Source organism: Balaenoptera ricei, chromosome X (assembly GCF_028023285.1).
Source record: "Balaenoptera ricei isolate mBalRic1 chromosome X, mBalRic1.hap2, whole genome shotgun sequence".
NCBI lineage: Eukaryota > Metazoa > Chordata > Mammalia > Artiodactyla > Balaenopteridae > Balaenoptera > Balaenoptera ricei.
In genome coordinates, this window is record NC_082660.1 from 45,301,253 (window position 1) to 45,322,530 (window position 21,278).

The 21,278-nt window shown below is 43.9% G+C and overlaps 1 protein-coding gene across 1 annotated transcript in view; it reads right to left on the bottom strand.

Moving 5' to 3' along the window:
- Positions 1-1,462: 1,462 nt before the first annotated feature.
- The window catches only part of DGKK (diacylglycerol kinase kappa), a 164,259-nt gene continuing 144,443 nt past the window's right edge, over positions 1,463-21,278 (bottom strand). The window contains 14 exon segments of the mRNA XM_059911228.1: positions 1,463-1,542; positions 3,388-3,511; positions 5,177-5,287; positions 9,209-9,295; positions 10,285-10,426; positions 10,995-11,155; positions 12,345-12,479; positions 12,827-12,940; positions 13,606-13,713; positions 13,989-14,085; positions 16,510-16,617; positions 18,160-18,256; positions 18,717-18,821; positions 20,358-20,577. Of these exon segments, the coding sequence (XP_059767211.1) occupies positions 1,463-1,542; positions 3,388-3,511; positions 5,177-5,287; positions 9,209-9,295; positions 10,285-10,426; positions 10,995-11,155; positions 12,345-12,479; positions 12,827-12,940; positions 13,606-13,713; positions 13,989-14,085; positions 16,510-16,617; positions 18,160-18,256; positions 18,717-18,821; positions 20,358-20,577 (1,689 nt within the window).

Sequence of the window (21,278 nt, forward strand, 5' to 3'; positions counted from 1 at the left end):
TGAATGTCCCTCTGTACTCAAGGGAAAGGAGCAAGAAGGGAGATTCAAAAGTGATTTGGGGACTTAACCAACAGCCTGCCCAGAAGATGCAGGCCAAGGTGGAGCTTGTGGGGAAGGGCCTAGGCTGTGACTTGATTGTCAGGCAGTCCCTAGCTCAGACATCTGAGTCACAGAGCTCAAGGCCTGGTTGCTCCATATAGTGTTTATTGGGGAAGGGGACAGCACAGGTTGGGGCAGTTGCTGATGTAGAGTCCAGGACAGATAGAGCGAAAAAGGCAGCATGCCAGCTTAGCCCCCTTCTCTAGGGCATTGGTGTTTTTGTTCCCCTTTCTGTGGCCTGGCTCAGAATTTTAAGGGGGCGTCAGAATCAGCTGGGCCATAGGTAGATCCCAGCCACTTCTAAGACACTGAAAATGCACCAAAAGATTAGAAGCTCCACCAAGAACTAGGGCAGTTGGTAGAGGCATATGTGTGTGTAGGGTAATGGGGGTGGAGGATGGGATCAGGGTGGGGAGGGATTCCTGGGTTAGCACAATAAATTATAGGGTCATTTAGAGGTCGAGTTGTATTTTCAGTTCTTAAAAATATATATATATATATTTATATATATACATCTTTATATGTCTCTATACATAACTATACTGCAGCACAGCAGCAAAACATTTAGTTAAAAAATCCAGCAAGAATGCAGGCAAACACTCCATGGAGGCATGCAGGCTAGGATCAAGGCAGTAGGAGGGGAGCCTGTATGGTTGCCATAGGGGTGAGTTCCAACCAATGGGCCCACCCAGCCACCAGAGCACCACCTGGACATGTGCAAAGACATACATGCGCACATGGAAAAACAGAAAGGGTTTGCAGAGAGAGCAGTCACCACAAGAAAAGATTTCACATGGTCACTGTAAGAGGCAAGTGGACAAGCCCCCAGGACCTAGTTCTCATCTTAATAAGCCTACTAGGAGAGACCGCCTGAAGTCACAAGTTGCAATTGGCAGGGATTGGGGGAGAAACACCACCAAGCCTGGCTGTCCTGACCCCTCTCCTCATCTCCCTGAGAGTATTGCTTTCATTCATTCCCTAGCATCAACAGTTTCTCTGCCAGTCAGAGAAAAACATTCCCCAACTCCCTGAAAAGGTGAACTCCCTTGAATCCTTTGTAGATCCCAGGCCATTCACAAAAAGCTTAGTTCAATTAAATACTGTAGTTGCTCAAGATGCACGAAGAGAAGGAGAACTGAACAAGACAACTCGGAACAAGAATCTTTGGCCAATGAGAAAATGTAAACCTCTAAGGAGACCTGATTGAGTCCAGGAAAAAAATGTATTAGTGTAAAGAATTGGAGGATCTTTCTTGGTGGTGCTCATGTTTGTTCTGAAATAATTTAGTCTAGCCTGTATTGAGGTTTCAAGAGTTTTTAGTAGAATCCTAAATGTTGTGAGTTCTCCTTCCAGCTTTCAAGGGTTATAGTTGAGATCCTGATGGTGTTGGAGGATCATCATTGTTTGCTTCATCTTCACGATGTCTGCGGTGCCACAAATTTCCTTTATAGAAAAAAAAGCAAGTATAGAAATAATGAGGTTAGCACATTGCCAGATGCCTAAATGTATGGACGCTAAAGAGAGCAAACAAAGAGTCCTTTAGGAGACAGACTGGTTTGTTCCTATTGTAGCAACCATTTTTAAACCATCTTAGAAAACCAGCTGATGCCATGCAAGCCAAACACAAATGGGATGAGTTCTCAGAACCTGATAATCCATGAAGCTGCTATTGACCCTTTCAGAGTCTTCAGAAAGACTCTCAAACACCGTGGGTCTCCCAACTGGCAGATTCTTAGGGACTCAAACCAGTTGGACCAAACACAACTTGGTCCAGGAGATTCTCTCTTGGCATCTGTATGAAGTCTCAGTTCCTCAAAAAAACAAAACAAACCGTCACCCTCCATCCCTTCCCCCCCCCCCATGTCCACTATGGTCATCTCTCTCAAGCTTCCAGGTCATCTAGGCTCAGAATTTAGGAGAGACAAATGACATCAGAATTGGCATAACCGACAATTCTAAGGGAACCTTCTTTTGAGCCCCACTGACATATCAAGAACATTTAAGTCCAATTCTGAAGAAGGGGTGGAACCAAAATTCAAATAATGAAACAAATTTTGCATTTCCAGGGATTTACTATAACAAAGAATAAGAGTGTTTAGATAGGTCGTGGAACCTGTTCCTGACCCTGTAGGTGCCCAGCACTGACACCCCCAACCCATCTCAAATAATACTGCACATATATACAATGGAATATTACTCAGCCATAAAAAGAAACGAAATGGAGTTATTTGTAGTGAGGTGGATGGAGTTAGAGTCTGTCATACAGAGTGAAGTAAGTCAGAAAGAGAAAAACAAATACAGTATGCTAATACATGTATACGGAATCTAAGGAAAAAAAAAAAAAGGTCATGTAGAACCTAGTGGCAAGATGGGAATAAAGACACAGATCTACTAGAGAATGGACTTGAGGATATGGGGAGGGGGAAGGGTAAGATGTGACAAAGTGAGAGAGTGGCATGGACATATATACACTACCAAACGTAAAATAGATAGCTAGTGGGAAGCAACCGCATAGCACAGGGAGATCAGCTCTGTGCTCTGTGACCACCTAGAGGGGTGGGATAGGGAGGGTGGGAGGTAGGGAGATGCAAGAGGGAAGAGATATGGGAACATATGTATATGTATAACTGATTCACTTTGTTATAAAGCAGAAACTAACACACCATTGTAAAGCAATTATACTCCAATAAAGATGTTAAAAAAAATAATAATGCAAAAAAAAATACTGCTTTCTGGAGCAGGACCAAAAGCTTGTAGTTGTGTTTGACTGGGAAAGAGATCGAAATATGACTGTTTTGCCATACTTTATCCACCGAGGAAAGGAATGGGTCAAGCAGAAAGGTAACTGGCTGTTCTCATTTTTCTCTTCAGCTGTTTATAACACAGAGATCACAAAGCAAGGTTGCCTCTCAGGTTCTCTCCCTGTCAGTGTCCATATCACTTTCTTTTTTTTTTAAGGAGCTTTTTTTTTTTTTTTTTTTTTTTTTTGGCTGTACCGCACGGCATGCGGGATCTTAGTTCCCCAACCAGTGATCGAACCCGTGACCCCTGCAGTGGAAGCGTGGAGTCCTAACCACTGGACAGCCAGGGAATTCCCTCCATATCACTTTCTAACTCACACCTTGTCCAAGAGACTGCTTGGCATCCCCTAAGGTTGGCTCCCAACTGGCCACCTCCTCCATCACCACCGTACCCATGTACATTTCTAAGGTGAGCTTCAGGTCTTTGGGAAGTACCCAGGCTGCTGGGGAATTCTTTATGACCTCGATGCCTGTGGGAGAAACTTACCAATAAAACCCTGGATGCCTTGGCCTGATTTAGGTTTGTCTTCCTCTTCTGGCTTCTTCTTCCCCAATTTGGGGAACTTAACTTTCAATCTGAGGCTTCTACTGTCAGTGTCTGAAGACTTTTCCTGGCAAACCACAACAAGAGCAAGGTCAAAATGTTAGTTGCCTAATAGTCAGAAACAATTCCTAGAGGCCTGGCAAGGTGGTGAACAAGGATGGCTGCAAGAAGCAGGCAGATCTGCTGTCTGTCCAGGTATGGGAGATACCCCTACTCACTAGTCCTGTGCCCTAGAAGGCATCTGATCTTTACCAAGATCCTACTCTGTGCCAGGTACTTTGCTAAATGCTTTAATAAATGATCTCATATTAATAAATGCTCTTCTGAATTGCCTTTCAGAAGAAACCTAAAGGAAGGGCACAGGACCTTCCCTCGGAACCAAAGCTTTGGAAAGTCCAATGAATAATTGACTCTCCTTCTGCTTTTCCCCACCAAAGTGGATCTGCGTCTTCTGTGGCCTTAAGGTGAGCAAGTTTGGTATCAAGTGAATGAGCAACATCTTCCTGTCTTTCTTTCAATCTACTCTGCCCTTCTTTAGAGCCTCACTTCTTCATCTTTATGGAAATGCTGAAGTCCAGAAAAGAGATTATGCCCAGGCCAGGCAGACTCCCATATTGAGACCTCAGAGCATGGACTGTTTGTTTCATTTCTCTCAATATCCAGTCTGTTTGCCTAGGTCAGGAGCTTGGTGCAAGATAGCTGAACTGAGTAGGAAGGGGGTGCTACAAGAGTTTGCTTCCTTTTCTGCATAACAGCATGTTTTTCTTCCCCAGGGGGCTACTGGTTAAGAGCAGCAAAGGCATATGAGAAAGTTATTAAATCCTTTAAGACCTGAATTTGCCTATGGCTTTTTCTCTTAAATGGTAGGCCAATTGCTGCACTAGTCCAAACATGCTTGTATGGCTTGCTCACATGCATATAACTGGTGTATGAAGCCAGAAAACAGGTATAATGAATAGGAGAACCAAGGATTCCTACAGGTTGAAATGAGCAGTTCCATGGTGGAGAAATTTAAAGCAAAACCCTGTCAGACCATAAAAAGTGTAATTTACCTGGTGATAGGTGGACAGCTTTGAGTCATTTGATTTATGAAATGGGACTATTTTTCAATCTCAGGAGAGCACTCAGAATTGTCAAAAAATGATGACATCCCCACAGCTATATTATAGTCACAGCTGCCACGCTTGATTTTCTTTTAAGCCACACACCTGCTAGGGGAAAGCATTGAGATAGCCTACTTTCCTCCCAGAGTGGGAGGGACAGAAAGCAGCAAGGAGAGGTGATATTTGGTAGATTTAACCACAAGTATGGCCTGGGCACCAACCATTTAGAACAGATGTTGGCTGTAAACACGTGGTATTGGCCATAATGGTATGTACCAGACGAAATTCAGTCCCAGCAGCAGGTACTGAGCAGGGGAGGGGAATTGCAGCCAGGAGAACAGCACAGAAAAAGACCATTCTTGCTTATTCTTTCCCAATCTTCTGCTACAGAGTGATTCTTCTTTCTGGTTATGTTCTCATGGTCATCTAGTTTTTCAGTGTGCCTTCTGCCTTGTCCTGTATACTTATGGTGAGGAGATGGGAGGAGGAGTCTCCATTAAACTCAAGCTGAAAGCCACTACTGGCCTCCCTATGCTACATCAGTCACTGTGTCCTGGCCCACACTGGAAGGCAAAGCACCAAGGAAGAATTCCTCTTCCCCTTTATTTCCCAATCCACAGGTCACATACCTCTGGAGAAAGGATTGAATTCATCCAGTCAATCTCAGATAGCTTTTCAAACTCCTTATTCATGGCATCCAGGGAAGTTTGCAGTGTGGCCTCATACTCAGCATTTCTCAGCTGGTGAAGACAGGAAAAAGAGTGAGTATCCAATGCCTAGCACCCTACCTTCATAGACTCTTGCCTTCTCCCCAACTCCCAGTCCCTGCTAGTGGCCATGAGACCACAGGGTGCCAACTTATATCTCCTTTGGCCCATGGTGTCGGTGGAAAGTATAGCCAGCTCTTTACTTTCCCAATAGGGAGATCCAGGAGACAACCAGACAGTGATGCTTTCCTTAGGGCTTGGCATGATCACAGTTTGGCAAGCAGAGAGGCCCTTTGACCAGTATCAATTAACACTGAGTTGTACCCCTACAGCTTAGGGTCCAGGATAAGGGTCCTACCCTTGACCCTCAAGCCCCTGGAGACACCTAAGTGTCCCCCTAATAATAGCTACCAATTTTTGAGCAAATACTATATGCCAGGCACTGTGCATACAGTTTCATTCCATCTTCCCAATAGCTTGATAATACCTTACAAAGTACTACTGTTCTTATTTTATAGGTGGGAAAACAGACTCAAAGAAGTTTAGTGCTCAAGATCACATGACTAGACAGAAACCCAGATCTATTCAACTCTGTAGCCTACCCTCTATACCACACCATCCCAGAAAGGGTATGTGGGGTGGCCAGATGCTGGGGTGGGGGGAATCTTTATTACACAGTTACCATAATTTAAAGGCTGCTTTGTGAAGCAAGGGGAGGGCTAGTGAGAGATTGGCTCAAATTTTCCCTTCCTGGCAAAGAGGGTCTGCCTCCCCAGGCTGTGCTTTTAGCCTCTAGCTATTCACTCTTAGTGAATGATGGCTTGTCCCATGGGTTTAGGAAACAAAGCTCAAGCATTCCCTAGTAACCCCCAGCACCCACAGGATGAACTCTGTATGCTCCATGGGAGAGTTAAAATAGATTATTCTGGGACCATTTCCAACTCAGAAGAACCAAGTTCTAAACCAATAACATAAGTGAGATAGTTCATGTTCCATTAAATAGTGAGCTGGGAGAACAGATGCATGCTGATATCATCAGCTCTGACATGCTTTCCAGCCCACCTAATTTGGCTTCATCTCTCCTCTCTGGCATGTGCTTTACTTTCAATCTGGCACTTATGTGGCTTCTTGCTGTGCATGGGCCAGCCTTAAGTGGAACCCTGCCGACTGTCACAAATGGGTGGCAGGTGAATGAGCGAGGGATGGGATTGGAGGTTATGACCAATCAGGATGGGATATGAGAGGGGAACAAATCATGTTGACAAATAATCTCTTGCTTTTGCTTTACAACGAATGATTTAGGACAGTACGGAGTAGCCCAGATGCACAGGACACGTGTGTGCACATGGTGGTGGGATGGGGAACAGTGGTGTCAAGAAGAAATGGCCATCACTTCAAGGTAAGGGGGAAAGGGGCAGGGATTCTTAGGGGCATACTTACCAGCAGTGCTCAAAAGGGATTTGATAGTCAAACCCAAAGCCACAGAGAAGAAAGAGGAATTGGGGTCTTAGAAAATGATTCCTAATCATAATAGGAGAGGAATAAAATGGCTTCCTAATGACTTCCTATTTGGCACCTAGAGACTCGGGCTCTGAAAAATAGCATACGGTTGGGCCTGAATCTTATGCTCTGTTCTCTTGTCCTTCTGGCTTCAATAGAGACCTTGTTCAGGACTCTTCTCTGAGATAAATGTGCAAACTGACTCAGGGGACTTCGTTGATCACTTCCTGGTTTCTGTTCTAACATATCACTAAGCCAGTTTGCCACATAAGGGAAGTGGGAGTTACTCGGTGGGATTTTCTTCATCAAAAGGCTACATCCCTCTCCCAACACTGACTGTTCTCCTCCTTCAAGGGGAGGAATAACAACATTCAAATGAAATAAGCCTGGACTTCCCCGGTGGCGCAGTGGTTAAGAATCCGCCTGCCAATGCAGGGGACACGGGTTTGAGCCCTGGTCCGGGAAGATCCCACAAGCCGCGGAGCAACTAAGCCTGTGTGCCACAACTACTGAGGCTGCATGCTGCAACTACTGAAGCCTGCATGCCTAGAGCCCGTGCTCCACAAGAAGAGAAGCCACCGCAATGAGAAGCCTGTGCACCGTAATGAAGAGTAGCCCCCACTCACCACAACTAGAGAAAGCCCGCATGCAGCAATGAAGACCCAATGCAGCCAAAATAAATAAATAAAATAAAAATAAATTTTAAAAAATGAAATAAGCCTTACATCCATGCCACCTCTATGATATGGCCTTTCTGGAGATACATGGTCATTCTTAGCGGCCGTTTGCACCCAGGTCTCATTTGGATGTGTGTATGTGTGGGGGTGTCCTTACCAGGTTCTATATTAAGTGTGATATGTGCTCAATTTGGGTTGTTGGCTGGCACAAACCAATTTTCATGAGCCCATGAGCCTCAAGAAAGCCTGAGTGGCAATAAGAGGCCAAGCTCCCATATTTCCTGCTGCCAAAATTGGCAATTCCATTGAGCTCTGCCTATATATAGAAGGTACTTCTGGTGCTGTCGCTGAAGGCTGAAAGACTCTAGCCTGGGGCTCAGATGCTGGGACAGCCTGGCCTGACTGCCTTAACCACTCTTCCACCTGTGCAGTGTGCCAATTAGATGTGCAAATGGAAAAGGGGAAGTGGCTGCACTTCTTGCAAAAATCAACTCAGAGGCCCCTCTTCAAATAAATCTTAATTAGATGAGAGGCAAGAACAGTACCTTCCTAGGGGCCTTAGCAGCAGACCTCAAAGTGGAGTGGTCATGATCAGTTGACTCATTAAAGCACACTCACCAGGTGTGCCTATGGGCTTTGCATTATGAGAAACAGCAACTCTTCCTGTAGCTCAAAAACTGAGCCTCAGTCCATTTTCCCTAACACTAATAAAATCTACCATCTGTCAAGCTGCTAGGAAGAGCTAGGCACATAATATACAGTAGTTTGTTTAATCCTCACAACAACCTGGACAGGTAGAGATTTTAATTCCTATTTTGTAGGTAGGGAAACTGAGACCCAGAGAGGTGAAGTTACCTCACATACCTACTGTTATGGATTCATTTGTGTCCCCTCCAAAAAGATATCTTGAAATCCTAATCCTCAGTACCTCAATTATTTGGAAATAGGGTCATTGCACATGTAATTATTAAGATGAGATCATTGGTCTGGTCTGGACTCTGGAGTAGGGTGGGCCCTGATCCGGTAAGACTGGTATCCTTTAAGGAGATGGCCATGGGAAGACAGAGAGACACAGGGAGAGCACCATGTGAATATGGAGGATTGGAGTAATGCATCTACAAGCCAAGGAACACAGCAAAGATTGCCAGCAAGTCACCGGAAGCTAGGAAGAGGCAAGGAAGGATTTCCCAACAGGTTTCAGAAGGAACATGGCCCTGCTGACACCTTGATTTCAGGCTTCTAGCCTACAGAACTGTGAGACAATAAAGTTCTGTTGTCCTAAGTCACCCAGGTTTTAGTACTTTGTTACAGCAGCCTTAGAAAACTAATATAGCTAGTAATTGGCAGATTTGGGATTTGAACTCAGAGACCCCCAACTTTTCCCACTATTCCTTACTGTCTTTCCACATGGTGAGAGACGTATGTGGAAACTTGGGAGATGCAGAGCAGCTCAAAAGAGCTCACCCTTTTCTACTGAAACTATATTAGGTATGATGAGAAAACGTTGCTTTTGTTTGGCCTGGTCTGGACCCAGGAGACATTTGCCAAAGGAGACAGGCTTTTCTTCAAGGATATTGTAGTCCCTATGGATTCGCATAACTTATAAAGTGACACGATCAATGACAACTCTGGGTGAAGATGACACAGCAGGGACTGCCAGGTAAGCACCTGGCCAAAATGCTCCTACATGTCTTCCAATGCCCTAGAACCAAGCACAGGCTGTGACCAAATTCAGATGGGGTACTTTGCCCTCCCTGTTCCAACCCCATCCACTCACCAAGTTTTCATCCAGGAAAGCTTTGGTGTCATCGTAGAGCCCTTTAAGACTAAATGTAACATCTACTGCGTCATTTCTGGTTAGAGTCTGAGAGGAGAAGAAAGGAAAAGAAAGGAAGGGAAAGGACAAAGACAGAGGAGTTGTTGGTTAGTAAGCATGCAGCTGGCTTCTCTGTGGGAAGGTAGGAGCAGGCTAGTAGGATGTGGCTATAAGTGAAAAAGTAATATTCACAATATAGCACAACTAGTAGTTCAGCATGGGCACCAACCAGTCAAAACTGATGCCAGCTATCAACTACCAGTACAGCTGTATTGGTGTGTTGTATGCTGTGGCACAGCACAACTTGGCATTTGGCATCACTGATTGAGTGCTATGGGTATAGGGAAACAGGGAATATGCAAACCAGATAGTAAGTTTGAGGCCACTTGTTGCCATTAGGCTGAAGCCACCTTTCCCATGGTACACGAAGTTAGGCCTAACCATCTGTCTTCTTGAAACGCCAGGCCTGGAGCTCCAGGCCTCTCCCAACTAAGATCCGGCCCCGAATAAACAGGTAACCTACATTTTAGGAGGCCCTGACCCTGTATGTGGCCCTTTTGTATTGTTTGCCTAGCACTAAAGTTACTTTTTAAAAGCATCACTTAAAAATCTTCTGCCAGTGGGTAAAGTCACAGGATGGCACATTTAACATCAAGAATCTAGACCTTCCCTTCAAGAGGAAAACCAAGGCAGCCTGGAGCACAAGTTTCAATGACAAATGTCACCTTAACAGGTCATATAGGGATCCAGTTGGAATGAGGAAGGGCCTAAGCCAAGTTCCTCTCCATTCTCAGGCTATTTCTCCTTGAGGCCAGTGTGGTAGATAGCTATCAGGCTGATGAAATCTGCTATGGGATTCTCCCAGTAACCACTCTGGACCTGTAACAAGTCAAGCAATATCTGCCTCCCTCACTACTCTATCCATCAGTTTCCTGCCATGTCATTTGCCCAGTTTCTCTACCCAGCCTCCAGGTCCCCTTCCTTCCCTTTCTTATTTGGTTTGACTCCTTTCCTTCATCTGCCCCTTCCCCACTTACCTCAATGGGAATGCAGGAAGCTGCACCTGCATCATTGCTACCGTCTTTGTTGTAAAATATATCATTCAGGATGTTAGCACTGGCATTCACAGAATCCATGAGGACAGACACATGCTGGTGGACCTTGCTCAGGCCAGTAAGTCTGTAATAAGGCAAGGACAGATAAATGAGTCTAGAGTTCTGAAGGATGTCTGGCCTGAGGAGCTGGTGAGGGTTGGGATTAAGGGTAAATTGTATTCTTTACTCTCTCCTGTTATTTCTTCTCATTTCTAGGGAGCCACCTATGCCAGAAAATGTTTCTACTCTTCTCTAGGTATTCACTTTTGTCCATCCTTGTCTCGCCAGAATTAGATACTGGGTGCTTTGGGAGAGTGGGAGGCTAGAATAGAGGAAGGAGCTGACTCCAGAAACTCTAAGGCCCTCCTGATATTTAAGGGCAAGGATAAACGTTTTTAGTCCTGTTGGGTCTGGGGCAGCAAGAGGAGATCAAAACTTATCTCTGGGCCTAATGAGAGAGGTCCAAGCTGGCTTACTGCTGACCACAAAGGCTATTTCCTACGTAGAATGTCAGGGTCCCTGTCAATCTTCAGAGCTCTGAGCAAGACTCCTTTCTGAGGCCAGGCTCTCCAGTAGCCAATAGATACAAGTTGGCTTCTTCTCCCTATCTCTTCTTGGGATTCCCAGCCCTGTATCTGGGCCAGTCCACTTACCTGCTGATGAGGTTTTCTGCAAGCTGAGCTAAGTGCTGCATCTGGGCATACTCCTCATCAGAGAGGCTATCTTGAGATTCCTGGGAGTCCAGCTGGGGTTGAGAGGCAGCCTGGATTTCAGAATGCTTGCACTCCCACATTTTCATTGAGTTCTCAAAGTCCTGGCGATAAAGACAGTGGCAGAGCCTAAAGATTGCTGTAGCTAAGACGGCATGTGACAGATCTGTCTGTGAGTCTGATATTTGTGGGTACTGTGGGGAAAGGGGAAAGAGGGCCTCATCCATTCCCCCATACACCCAATCTCCACACCCATACATCTGTCCAACATTCTATTCAATGTCTCTTTCATACTAAGCAGTTTTAGTTTTTGTTGTTTTTGTTGTTGTCGTTGTTGCTGTTACCATGCCAAGTCTTGGAACAACATACTTGAATCAGACAGATGTCTGCCTTCCAGAAGCTCCTATAGGTAGGTATCATGATCAATAAGAAAGTGGAGCCCTTTTCAGCTCCCTTCTTTGCCAAATCTAGGCAATATATTCTGATGGATCTTAGAGCTAGACATATCTCGTTTAATTTTGAATTGTGCTTCTGTCATTGACTAGTTGTGTCAGTTTAGCAAAGTATTTAACCTCTATGGTCCTCATTTTCCTCACCTATAAAATGGGAATAAGTGTATCTACCTCACAGGATTGTTGAGAGGACCTACTTGAGAGAATATATGTAAAGTGCCCAACACAAAGTAGGTAGTTTATAAACTAGACATCCCATCCCTTCTCTATTGCTGTGTCTATGGACTGTCCACAGGCCAGAGTGGAAGAAAGCCTCTAAGCATTGAGCATCTGATTAATAATGGCTCCTTTCTAGCTTTAGGTGGTGTAGCTGAGGTGAGTGATATTTGTGAATGCAGTATTTTAAGACGCCTTAGAGGAACCTAAAGACCATATTCAATGAAGAATCTCTTGTTGAGGGAGCAGATTTCTCCGTAACCACCTGAGGCCTTTAACTCTGTGCAGTGGAGGGAGGAGTACAACTTTTTTGAAAACTACAGAAGGGAGCTTCTTGTCTCACTCTCTTGGACAGTGCTTTGCAAGTGTCTATGTATATCAGAGTGTCTCAGGGAGCTTGTCTGCAAATGCAAGTTCCCAGGAAATACCCGTCTCCATTCTGATGCAGTGGGCCTGTGTGGGGCCCAGGAATGTGCATTTCTAACAAGCACCCAAGGTGACTCTGAGATAAGTATCATGCAGACCTCCCTTTAAGGAATTCTGCCTGACTGGAAGTATTCAGTACTCAAGTGATAGCTGTAGATGAGACAACATAGGAGCCCCAGATGAGCCTTTCCCTTCTTACCCGATCTCTTGTCAGCATCTGGGCAGTGTTCTTGTATCTAATCTTGATAAGGCCTGGCCTCTGAACCCAGGCCTCCCCATCCACCTGCACTGGGATACCTTCTTCACCATCGATGGTTATCATCACCTCACGGCACTGCCAGAGAAGAGGAGGAGGGAGAATGGGGGAGAAAAATGAGGTAACGACTGTAGACCAATCTGATAATCTCACAGTCATAGCCTAAATGTGTATCTGAACAGGACTGGCAAAAATGTGAATCCGATTGTCCCAGGGAGGAAACACATGTTTGCTATGGGCTTTTTGCTCCTTTGGTCCCTACCACCTCTGTTTCCAACTTCAGCCAGCACCTTGCTTCCCACCAGATAACCTGCTCTCTCCACCCTGTCATTCTTATACCTGGTTAATTCCTGAGACTACCTCACATCCTGGATTGAAGCCACAGAGCTCAAACCCTTTCTGGTGCCCACCAGGCCCGTGCCTACCTGGGCGATGCGATGATGATGCAGGTTGATGATACGGGACATTGCCATCTGTACAGAACCAAAGATTGCCACTACCTCTAGCTTCCCATCATCTATCGCAGGAGCCTCATATTCCTGAGGAGGAAGAACTGTGTCACACATCTCACCCTTGAGAAACCACACCTTGCCTATCACAAGCAGGTATGCTTTGAAAGCTCCTGGTGAGAATTTTTCTAGCTCATGAAGAGTGGAGAAACTACTACATTATTAAAAGGAGAAGAATGAGGTCAGGAAGCCAACTTGGGAAAAGGGCACTGAGATAAAAACTCAGTCCCTTTTGAGATCACAACTCTTAACTGGTTCTCTCCCTGTCCAATCTAGCATCATAAATCCCCAAGGCCAGTCCCACTGGTCTCATGGCCTTCTTGGGTGAGCTCAGATGAAAGGATTCATGGCCAATTTCTCAGGAGATTTTATTGACAGACCTCCTTAGAGAAAAGGGCATGGCCTAGGTAACCTTTCAAGGATCTTTCAAATGTGAGGAATGGAAAATTCAAAGTCCAAGCAACACCGAAGAATTTATCTGATCCTGAGGTTTTTGGTTGATTCTTGTGCTCTGGGGTGGTAATTGCCTTAAAAAAAAAAAAAAAAACAAAAAAACCTCATCATACAGCTGCTGCCAATAAAGGTCCCCAGCCCATCTCCTCTTCCCCTACACTCCAGTCAATTCAACTCTCCTTTCTGATAGACTTTAGAGGGGTCAAGCCTTTCTTCCTCCCTGTTCCTTGTTCCATACTCACTGTGGTAGCTGTGCTGCTTCCCCAAAAGTTGACGCCTCCAGCATAGCTGGTAATGTTGAGCACTACAATGCCTTGCAGGTTTGGCAAGGAGATGGCTTCTCCGTCACACTGAAAGAAAAGAGTAGCCCTTATTGGCTGGCTCTTCAGATACCAATGTGAAGGGCCATTTACAGAGATGGGGGAAGGGCTCTGTCTTCTCTTCATGCTATTATTTTCTTATCCATAAAATGGAAATCTATCTTCATGCTTTCCTCCCATGAGCAATGAGTGAGGATCAGAGTTAAAGCTTGGGAAGAACTAAGGATATAGTGGAAAGTTGATTCCCAAGGTCATGATATTTCCTTTCTTCATGCCCAGGAAGGATCACCCTCTTTTCCACTAACCTCCAGGTGCACTCGTTCTTCCAGTTTCCTGTAAGAGCGCTGAAAAAGTTCCTTGCTTCCCAGAAGGCCATACCACATCTTGTTCTTAAGGCGGCTACTACAGGGAGATAAGGGTAGAGAAAGGTAGTCAGAGGGTGAATAATATAAAGATAAGTGGATGAAGAAAAGTAAGAGGAGACACCATCTTATTCGTCAAGTGCCTTCTTATAGAGAGGAGTCATGTTTAATGGTAACTGGACACAAGAGGGAATGCTAGGATAGTGTAACTGGTATCCTTATGTGAACACCAGCTGAAATGGGTTCCTGGGTCTCCTTGAGGCATCAGCATCCCATTGATTTGTCACTTTTACTTGCTTCTGATATTGGTTCAGGCTTGGAAGAGACAGGCTATATTTAGAAAGTAAGGCTCATAAAAAGCTGTGAGCATAACTGGCTAGTACACATCAGCTACCCTGGCAAGTGCCACTCTGGGAGCTCAAGGTTTCAGCCACTTGGAATCAATTTCATTTGAAACATGTGACTCTTAGATTGCAGTTTCTTTGAAGCATAACTTTTCTGGCAAAGTGGAGAGATTTCCAAGACCTGTATATCAAACACTTAACTCAGTGCTACAGAATAGAAATAAGCTTACTAGGAAGACTGTAGAGTAGGAACCAGTGGAGAGAATATGGGACGGGCAAGGATATCCGGAGACTTGTGGTGGAGGTGGGAAGGACAAGGTCCTGTTGACTGTAGAGTCTCTGATAAAAACAGGCAGGATACTTAACAATCACTAGAAAGACTGGATAGAGTTTACTGTGAGCTTTTAAAGTAGAGCCACAGGGCTTCCCTGGTGGCGCAGTGGTTGAGAATCTGCCTGCCAATGCAGGGGACACGGGTTCGAGCCCTGGTCTGGGAGGATCCCGCATGCTGCGGAGCGACTAGGCCCGTGAGCCACAGCTACTGAGCCTGCGCGTCTGGAGCCTGTGCTCAGCAACAAGAGAGGCCGCGATGGTGAGAGGCCCGCGCACTGCGATGAAGAGTGGCCCCCACTTGCCGCAGCTAGGGAGAGCCCTCGCACGGAAACGAAGACCCAACACAGCCATTAAAAAAAAAAAAAAAAAAAAAGTAGAGCCACAGAAATGAGCCACCACAGGGCATGGGTTTTGAAATGTAAGAAGGCTAGCACATAGCACAAAATTATTTGCACTCTGTTTTAAACCATAAGTTCTCTGGGCACTTCAGTTTCCTTATCTATTAAAAATTGGAGTTTGGTTATATGGAAATGCAAAATACCTAGAACAACCAAAACAATTCTGAAAAAAGAACAAAGTTGGAGGACTTTCATCTCCCAATTTCAAAACTTACTATAAAGCTACAGTTATCAAGACAGCGCGGTGCTTGCACAGGATAGACACATAGATCAATGGAATGTAGGTGAGAGTCTAGGAAAAAAACCCTTACATTTAGGGTCAATTGATTTTCAACAAAGGTGCCAACACAATTCATTGGGGGAAAGGATAGTTTTAAAAAGTGGTGCTGTGGTAAATGGATATCCATGTGCAAAAAGATGAACTCAGATTCTTACCTAATACCATACATAAAAAGTAACTCAAAACAGATCATAGACTTAAATGTAAGAGCAAAACCAAAAATTTTGGAAGAAAACAGCAAATTTTTAAGATCTTGGGTTAGGCAAAGATTTCTCAAACATGGCATCAAAAGCATGGTCCGTAAAAAAAAAAAAAACAAAAAAGAAACAAAAAAAAAACTTGATCAATTGGAACTCATCAAAATTCAAAATTTTGTATTTCAAAAGGGACCATTACAAATGAAAAGACAAGCAATAATAACAAAAAAGACAAGCAACTGGGAAGCAATATTTTCAAGACACATCTGATAAAGTACTTGTTCCTCAGCCCAGGCCTGCTCTGAGAAAGAAGTTCTGGTGGCAGGTGGGCAGGGATGGTGATGATGGGTGGAGGGTGTGCTTCTTTTTACTCATAATTTCAATTTACCACAAGAACTCTGAGGCTGCCTTAGGGTATGTCTGTAGTACAAAAGTACCAGAAGGTGCCAAGCAGACCAACCAAGATGGGGTAAAATCAGTAGGTCCTGGGGAACCCGGTTAGGAACACTAAGAACCAGTAGGGCGATCTTTGATACTTTGCAGCCTTGCCAAGCAAGAACAGACCTAAAACCACTACTAGGACCTCATCAAGTTCTTGGAGACAGAACAAAGATAGGCAATTGGCTGAATTGAATCAATGTAATCTGTTTTCAGTAACAGTAACACAGTTAGCTGTCCACAGGTCAAGACTATGAAAGCAGCTCCAAGTTCAGGATGCCAGTGCAGCGTCATCACAGATCTGGTCAATATTTGGGGCAAGCTATCCCACTAGTCTAACCTTGGGACTAATGTGTTTTACTTACAAAGGACAGACTCTTTCTGTTTCTTGTCTGTGAGGTAGGGGATGTGGGAATACATGTGTATATTGTGATTGTGTGTTTGTATGTAGGGAGGGGAGTTTCTTTTCCTTACTTGTATTGTCCTGGGTGTTCATCTCTTCTGGTGTTGAATTCCAGAGAAATTTTAGCATCTAGTCCAATTCCAAAATAGTTGTTCATGACACACCTTTCTTTGAAGCGTCTGAAATTAGCCAAAGGGAAGAAGAAAATAGACACTGGTGCAGGAAAGAAGTGCTGTTATCATTGGGCTGCAGACTTTATCTGCGTGATCAACAGCCACTGAGGGAAGGCCCCCTCTACACTGGGCACAAGGCTTAATGTTCTTGAGAGGCACATGTAGATGTCCTATTGTGTTAACAACTAACTTGTTAGCTGTAAGAGAGGACACCCAGCCAGTTGGGTGGATTCAGTGGAACTGGGATTCATAATAAAGAAGCCATCTTTGGAGGCTGTCAGATATGAGTGGTCATTATTTTCTCCACATAAAATAAAGGGAAATAAGAGTCATTGACTTATTCCCATAAAGAAAGAACATTTAAGTATCTCAGATAAAAATATATGATGAAAGTAAAGTCTGTATTACTGTTTCCAGAGATGTCTGAACTCCTTTGTAGCACTTTCACATCAAAGGGCAAAGTGACCACATATTTGAAGGAAAAAAACTGATAAAAGAGGGTAGATATATATACACAACAACAACAACAAAACCAAGTAGTTTGTTTTATTCTTCTGCATCCATCCATTAAAACCAGTGGTGTGCTGGAGCCAATTCATACCAGTTTAGGTAAGCTGATTATGCCTATAATTCCCAACTCTGCATTCAATGACATTATATCAGTAGCTTGAAATAGGCCATGATGAAAGGGTTTACACCAGGAATAAATCAGGGCTTTCATCCCCCCAGAGAGCTGGTTGTTAAACATTTTCCAGCACACCATTGATCAAAACTCATTAGGTAGGTCCATTGAGGCCTCATATATGAGCTTAAGCCAATGGTAAAGCGGAGGGGAATGGGAGTTGAATATAGGAATAAATGGGAAGCTGCAGAAAACTTAAATAATTGCTAGCTGCGTCTTTCTTTTGAGAAACTGAAAATAGTTACAATTTAGCTACTTAATCACAGATTTTTTTTATTCATTACTAAACTGACCCTACATCTCTCACATGAGATTTGTCTTCCTTGACCACAGTCCAGAAATTGGGGATTCTCTAACTGATGTAACTGATTTTCTTAATGGAACTCAAAATGAGTGAATGTGATGGAACTTGGCTACTGGGAATATTCTAAAGAGGTAGGGCTATTGAGACAGATGTCTTTAGATTTGCTAGCTAGCCCTCTAAATGTCCACTTACTTCTTAGCAACTCCAATCATTTACTGTTAAAGGCAACAGTGAAAAACAGGTCCTTTGAAATGAAATGAAGTTGTTTTAATAAAAAAAAAAAATAATAACAACTGTAACACATATAGCACCTAACTATGGGTGCCAAACACTGCCCAATGCAAGTACTTTGGATATATAAACTCAATAAATACAGCAAACCTATCTGGCAAGTTCTACAATTATCTCCATTTTATACATGAGGAAACTGAGGTTTGGTTGAATTACTTAAGTTCACACAACTAGTAAGTAGAGTCAGCATTTGACTCTGGGTATCCTTAGACTATTCTCTTAACCAGAGAAAGGGAGAAGCCATAGGAAGGTGATAGGCTTAAATACTTACATAGTTTCAGGTGTAAAATATAAGTGCTCCAAATTGAGGTTATCTAGGTCTTCACTTTTGAGAGAAGATATAGAAGACAGAGTACCAAGACGAGAACCTAGACACAAAAGACGTCACCTTGGTGTCAGATACAAACAAGAAAGCCCTTCCCCCCACTTGTATTTCACCCCACTTTCTCTGTTGGAGCAGAGTCAAGCTCAATGACTTTCTCCTTGATAATATTCAGGGTTCTCATTCCAAAGAGGGATCATCTTGGATGGACAGGGACTTCCACTGACAGAATAGTAAGGTTGGGCTGCTTGCTTGCTGGCAGTGAAACAGCTTCAAATCTTGGGTTTCATCAGGCCAGCCTTTTCAAAGTATCTAATGGGGTCATTACTTCTGGACATAGGCATGGGGTCTTATAGTGTGAGGTTTCTCGAGAAGAGGGAGGGATATGTACTGCAGAGTAGGATTATGGCTAAAGGAAGATGCATGAAAATACATCTTTATTCTCTGGGAACTAGAAGACAGAGATGAAGCTTAGAGTAAAGGAAGGAGAAGAGAAAGATCATTACGGTGTCTTGGGCTCATCTGGTTAATATCTTCTGAGTCATCTTCCAGGAAGAAAGTTGAACTAAAGTTCTTGACTGATATTGTCTGTCGGCTTTGCTCATCAAGAACTACAGAGAAAAAGTGGAAGGAAGGAGGGAAGGAAGGAAGGAGAGGAAGGAAAGGAAGGAAGAAAAGGAGGAAAGGAGGGAGGGAGGATTGGTCACATTTCTTGAGCATCTCTTTTGTTTAGTTAATACCAGTCAGTGTGTGGGGAGACAATGGAGACTCCCATTTGATCATCACATCTCCTCCATGATGCTGTTTGTGGTTTCAGCTTTCTTACAGTATTGCCATGTCTCTTCACATCCGTGCCTGAGCTTTCTCTGTTTTACTTGTTACTCTTTTCCTATCGTCCAGTAAATGTGGTTGTGAGTAGAAGCTTGGGGCCAGAGGTAGGGGGAGCAGGGTGGGAAACTCTGTTCTTCTACCGCCATTCTCGCCTCTTTGTTAATTCATTTACTCACATGACCTTTGTTCTAAACTTAAGCCTCTAGGACCATGCCGTTCTTTCAACCAAATGTCTCACCAATACCCAGAATATTTGAGAAGTCTCCTTTCTTTTACCAGCCTATATACTGTATAGCTCAGGTGCTCAGCCTATGCCAAAGCTCATAGGTTCAATCCCTGTGCTGCCAGGGGAGCCTTTCTCTGTCCCATGGCCACAAGTTGCACTTCTAAATCTGACTTATGTATTGATGGAGCAGGCTGAGGATTAGTTGTGACAGGGTTATGGCTACATCAGATTGATCTGATCCCTGCTACTTGGAAACTACCTACAGAAATAGAGGCAAACTGGCTGTTTAATGATTTCATAGTGCAGAAGGGTTATTTCCTTTCTTTCTTAGAAACTTGGCTGAGGTTGTACCTAAAGGTACCCAGGCAGGAGAAGGTACTGTAGCTAAAGGTCAAAGGCCAGCCAAAAGGACTTCCTTGCTACATGGACTTCTGTTCAATTCCAATAGCTCAGGTAGAACACACTTGGTGTTATATTTTCTGATCTGTTTTTCAAAGAAGCATTGTGGAGAAGAAGTGGGAACCAAAATGTTAAATTAAGAAGTTGGAGGAGTTGAAAGAGTTTTCATACTGAGTTGGAAGCTTGCAGATTGTCATGAGTTATGGGAAATGGCAATCAATGCTAGAGCTGCCAGGACCACTCTCAGAGCCCTTGTTCCTGATTAATACTGTGTAAGACATGCAGAGATGAACACTATTTTCTTTCTAAAATCGTCATAGGCTCAGTGGTTGGAAGGGGACAGGAGCAGGTGGAAAAAGATTCCATGGCTGGAGGTTGAAGCTGACAGACCTTTGAGCCAAGCCACTTAGCAGCTGTAATTGTTTAGGATGATTGTTAGTTCCAAAAATAAATAAGTAGAAAGAGTTGAGTGCCTGGGAGGTAGGAGGAGCAAAAGGGGCAGCTTATCAGGACTGAGGCTTTTCAAATCAGTGGAGACTAGGACAGACTTTGGATGCTTTATGAATGCAGAATCTAGTCAAGTTTTGGTAGTGATGTCAAATAGTAGACCCAGAGCGAGGGAGACCAGTAAACTACCCACAGGAACCTTCTCTTTCCCCTACCTCAATCACCACAACCCTGGGGCCTTTACCTTGTTCAACTTGGAATATGATGAGTTTCAAGGACTTTTGGAGATTCTGGGCCTTTGTGGCCAGCTCCAACTTGCACTTGGCTATGTGGTCTATTTGAGGGATGAAGGGCTTTCCATCTGCCTTGGCACTGTCTGCATGTGCTGTGGTACTCTTCTCAACTGCTGCATCCTCAGCAAGGATATCAATCAGGACACTGAGCTTGTCATACATTAAGTCGCTCTATATGGGGAAGGAGACAGGGCATTGTTATGAGGGATTTGTGCCTGAAAGCACAGACTGAGGAGTCAGATGGTATGGGGAGAGGTAGGGAGGGGTACTAGTTGGCCAGGAACACTGAGCATAGAAAGCTACATGTGCGGAGATGAAAGTTTAGGGAAAGAACTGCTTGGGTAGATGTGATAAGATAACCAAAAGGTGTTAGGGGGTCAAAGAGACACTGTTTGTTTCAGAGCAGCTGCAGGCATCAATATATGTTGCCTAGTCTTTCTCATGTCAGAGTGGCCTGTAAAATGATGTGTAATATGGCAAAACTGAGGAAAGATAAACATTTCTGGATTGGTGTTTTCATGGGCATGCTCCTATGAATGTGGATGTGGCTCTGCATGGTTGCCTGGTGTCTGCCTTTGTCTGTGTGTATGTTTGGGGGTGTACTACATGATTATAGCTTGATTCCCAGCTCCATCACTTAATAGTTTGTAAACTTAGGTAAGTCACTTAATCTATTTGTGTTTTTATATTCTAGGGCAGTTGTGAAGATTAAATAAGTTAATACATTATAAGTGCTTAGAACAGTTCCTGGCACACAGTAAGTGCTATATAAGTGTTAGCTGTTATTGTTACTGTGGTTGTTATAGAGGTGAATGTGGGTGTATTTCTAGCATGTATTTGTATGTATTTTCAAGAATGTTCTGGTATACAAC